The sequence below is a fragment of the Oncorhynchus mykiss genome, chromosome 6 (assembly GCF_013265735.2).
Source record: "Oncorhynchus mykiss isolate Arlee chromosome 6, USDA_OmykA_1.1, whole genome shotgun sequence".
Classification (NCBI taxonomy): Eukaryota; Metazoa; Chordata; class Actinopteri; order Salmoniformes; family Salmonidae; genus Oncorhynchus; species Oncorhynchus mykiss.
This window is the reverse complement of record NC_048570.1, coordinates 49,518,341-49,522,972: the sequence shown is the minus strand read 5'-3', so window position 1 is coordinate 49,522,972 and position 4,632 is coordinate 49,518,341. Positions and strand designations below refer to the sequence as shown.

General features: G+C 46.8%; 1 protein-coding gene across 1 annotated transcript; it reads right to left on the bottom strand.

The window, feature by feature from the left end:
• Window positions 1-257: 257 nt before the first annotated feature.
• Window positions 258-4,381, bottom strand: LOC118936463. The gene is made up of 4 exons (XM_036980364.1): window positions 4,329-4,381; window positions 937-3,919; window positions 673-754; window positions 258-496 (listed from the first exon to the last, which is right to left on the bottom strand). The coding sequence occupies exons 2-4, from the start codon at window positions 3,868-3,870 to the stop codon at window positions 378-380; spliced, it is 3,135 nt and encodes a 1,044-aa protein (XP_036836259.1). The 5' UTR covers window positions 3,871-3,919; window positions 4,329-4,381; the 3' UTR covers window positions 258-377.
• Between the last annotated feature and the right edge of the window lie 251 nt (window positions 4,382-4,632).

The following is a 4,632-nucleotide window of genomic DNA, read 5'->3' as shown; positions in this document are numbered from 1 at the left end:
ATTTACAATGACAGCTTAGGAACAGTGGGTTAACTACCTTGTTCAGGAGCAGAACAACATATTTTTACATGGCCAGCTCAGGGATCTGACCTAGCAACCTTTCGGTTACTGGCCCAATGCTCTAACCACAAGGCTACCTGACGCCCTATGTCCTGCCAACTCAAAAGCTGAACAATAAATGTGTAACCAAGGGGGAACTAGTGCATTTCTCTGAGAAAATCTGCTTCAGTATTATCAATCTTCCAAAACACTTGAAATTCTTGTAAAATCATTGGCATTTATTTGATCAAATAGACTTTGAAAGGTTAGACATGCAGAAATTCCTCTTGTCAAAAGTCTTGCTGTTACAAAAGTAGTTCTTCATGCAGCGTAACAGGTTACAGGTTCTTCTTGGTGAAGCGCCTGAATGGCTTCATCATTGCTGAAAAGACCCTGACAATCAAGGATCGTTTTTTGACAGGCTGAGATTTGGAGGGAGAACCCTCTCCAACTGGAGCTAGAAACACAAGAGAAATTGATGGGGTAAGAGAGAGAGAGAGAGAGAGAGAGAGAGAGATGCAGTATAGTAACATTGAAAAATAACAGTGCTATGAGTTTGGTAGGCATTCCTATGTTTCTAACACACACCTAAACAAAACTACAAGCTATAGCAGAGCTCTAAAACATCCTTACCTATCCAATGTCCATCAGTAGAGCGAATCTCAGTCTGGTCCTGGACTGAATGGCAGTCCTTTTTGTTTCCTCTCTTGGAACGCTAACAGAAGAAAGGTAAAGAAAATGGTACAGAGAATAAATAAATGGAACACTTCTGAATCCAAGGCAACAATTTAGTGGTGAATAAAAAATATTTATTTCATGTATATGTCTTATCATAGCCACATCAATAACATCAGCACCTAACTGGAACCAAAAACAAATGCTAACTCCCTGCTATACCTTGAAGTTGATCCTGAGTTTGGTCATTGAAAAGCAAAGGAAGCTCCTTCTTGCTTTCTGCTCAGCCCCCCTCTCCATCTCAGCCTGGTCTGATGGGTTTGTTGCAGCAGAAGCTGGTCTTGACGCCTCCTTGCGTCCCTGCACCAGCTGCTGGGTCAAGGACTTTACCAGGACTCTGTCAAATGCAGGGTCCTGGGAGGACATAGCTGCTTCCTGGGTGTTATGAGAGCCAAACTCCTCCATGAGGTTTTTATGTACATCTCTGAACACCCTTTGGATGTTCAGGTTCTGGGAATATGCCTGTGTCCTGGATAATCTGGATGCAGCACAGAACTCAGACAGGACTTGTCTGATGAGTTGCTGAGATGTTTCTGTCAGATCTGCTGCCTGTTGGGAGGGTCCATCTAGGGCTGAGGGTCTGATCTCCGATAGCAACCTTATCACCAGTATGGTGACAAAACAGATGCCATCATCTTTGCTGGAGTCCATCAAGTACTGCAGTGGGAATGCAGTGGCACTGCTGATGTCCGGGATGATTAAGAGCTCCCTCAGATGGCCAGAGCTGCTGGGGATACACACCTCCTTCTCTTCAATGTCAATCCCCTCTCCCTTTGGTACCAAAGAGGTTCCCTTGCTGGTGAAAGACGGAGTGGAGGATCGAAAAGAGACTTTAGCACTCGGTGGTCGGCTGCTGTCAGTCATTGGACTGTTACGATGCAGGGGTTCATCTGTGTGTGCCATCATCTTGTCCCTGGTGTCGTTGCAGGAGCTCCTGACGATGGGGCAGGTCAGATCAAAAGGCACTTTGTCAGGGATGGGAGTGCCAGGGAGGTTGATCTCTAACTCACACTCTGACCTAGGACCCTTTGAAGAGCTGGACAAGGAACTACGACCATTTAAAGAAGTGGATAAAGATGAACAGGTTCGAGGGATGTCTTGGCAGACTTGTTCACTGTCATCCTCACTTTTCTCAATCTCCTTCAGCATAGTTCCTACCATATCATTGATCTGAAGGAGCTCCCTGGAATCCTTCATTCGCCCGAAGTTTGAGATTTCACTCTGGATAGCAACCAGGATTTCCCCAAGGGTCTCTTTGGAAGAAGCCATTTCTGTCCTTTCGGATCCGGATGGCTTCAGCCCTGTGAAGAAATCCTTAAGTGTGTTCTTCATACTGACGCAGATGTTCTTAGCTGTTGACCAAAGCTTCTCCTCTGATATTTTAACACTCAATTCAGTATAATCCAGTTGGGAGCCCCCGTGGGAGCACTGTGAAACTCTCCCACTTCTTTCCAGTAGCACAGTGTCAGTGGACTCATTTTTCTGGAAAATAGTCGCCATTCCTTTGACAAAGGTTTCCACTAATCCAGAGGCTGTATTCTCAGAGGACATGGAGGACATGGATTCTGAAAGGACATGGATCTCTGATGGTGAGCTAGATGATAAGCCAGCCTGCAGACTTTTCTGAAGACCAGTATGGCTGATCTGTGTGATAAAGGAATGACTGGATCTCATCAGCACTTTACTCACTGCCTCTTCTGCCTGAGTCTGAAAGTCATTGCTAGAGAGCTTCTTAATGCTCTGAATCAGACTAGTTGAGGACTCTGTGATTCTGACACTCCCTTCTGAGCTCAGTTGAGAATATTGAGTACTCACGCTCAAGTCTTCATTGGGTGAGGGTGACTGGGAAATAGTATAGTCATCAAGCTTTGATAGGACACCATCAACAAACCAACAAGCCTCTAGGGACTCATCAGATGAACTGACAACGGCTAAGGATTTACTCTCCACTTTTGATAACTCTGACTTGTAGATGGAAAAAACACTGCTAAGAACTTCTTGAGTACTGGTATCCAGATTGGAGAGACAGAGAGCTGGTATTGGTTGGCTCTCTCTGGGAACTCTACTGTGTTCGGTGCTGGGTAACTGGACCTCAACAGTTGAAACAGTTGCCTTTTCCAGGGTGTCTGAAGACTCCCGAAGAGAAGCATCCTTAGCCACACCTTCTTCTCGAGCGGCTAGAGTTAAAAGGTCCCTCAGCTTTGCTCGTATACGGCCATAGAGTGTGCCGGCTAGAGAGAAGGTTATCTTCTGTGAAGACCCTGTTTTGTGGTCATTTACAGGAACTGGCCAATCAACTGCTTCACATGTGTCTTCAAATGATGCTATCGTCTCCATGCCTCCCACAAATGCCTTAACAATCACTGTGGCAGTGGAGGTTACAGATGTCAGGGCTGTGCAGCTGGTATTCAGCGGGGCTTCAGTAAGGCTAGGAGCAGCACTAGAAGGCCTAGAGGAAGGAGCCATGCCAGAAGAGCTGCTGACTTTCCTTGTAAGGATGGTGCTCACCGCCTTCAGGGCTTTAGACTGAAAGTCGGGGCTAGAGAGGGTCTGAATCTTTCTGGCCACCACACTGGTAGAGGATCCAGTCTCTTTGAGAAAGTGAGTGGTCCCTTCCTTCCCAGATGGACACTCAACATCTAGGTCACATTGAAGATTGGTCAGAAATTTAGACCCCAAGATTGTCATCTTCTTGGCCAGATCCAATAGGATGTTGAAGTCCTGTGCCATTTTGTCCATTGTGCCGACAATGGCCTCCAGCACATCATCGGTCACAGGGTCCATGAGGGGCTCGATAACCCCTACCCACTCTGGCTCAGATGTTTGGCTCTGTAGCTCGGCCAGGATCTGAACCGAGGCTACCCGAATGACCTCCTTGCCTGCTGCTATGTCCTGACTGTCCATAGGGGGGCAACTCCCCGGGCTGGCCTGAATGGCCACTGAGAGGCCAGAGTTAAGCTGGTGTACCACCTCCCCCACGATAGCACAGCTCAACTCGGAGGAGCTGGAGGAGGTGGGGTTGGAGTGACCCTCAACCAGGGATATCAGAAGGCTCTCTTCCGTTACCCCAAAAAGAGCCTTCAGAGGCTCCTCCATGAGGGGAGCCTCTCTAGTTGCAGGCAAGCTCTGCAATGAGGTCTGGGACCTTGAAGATAAACACACAATCACCACTTAAGCCATGCAAATGTAACCAACTGTATCTAATCTGGGTCATTAGTGAGCCTGAAAACCAAATTAGAGCAATGATGGATTACTTCTCATACCACCGTAGTTCTAGAAGCCTAAAGCCAACTGACATGATTTTTTGCCTGATTTTTATGTTTGTACGACATCAGATTATGATTATTTCTGAAAGGCATGTACCTGATCTATTTATTCATAGATGACTTCATGGCTTACCCAGTTAAAAATGACTTTCACCTGGACCCCCCCCCCAGTGGCAACATTTCTGACCAGAACTTAAAACTACAAGGTGTGAATTCCAAGTTAATAATTTATGATAAGTATGGATCAGGTCTTGCAATTATTATGTTGAAATATTGCTGTGAACATACCTCTTAGGCGAACAGCATGGTGATGAGGTTCTGCGAGTGGATTTTTGGCGGCATCCTGCACTGCCATTCCTCCTCCTCTCCTTAGTCCAGTAGTTCATCTCACTGATCAGCAGCCTTTTCTCTCTCTCATCCAGACCGCCTAAGGAATCCTCAGACCCTGTCAGAGAGCACTGGGATTCTGGGGAGGTTGCCCCACTCCTCAGGTTCACCCCCATGATACGAGCTAGCGCTGGTAGGAGAATGCGGAGGGCTGTCTGGGTCACGACTTTAACAATCTTCAGACACAGCATGGAGAGCTGCTCGA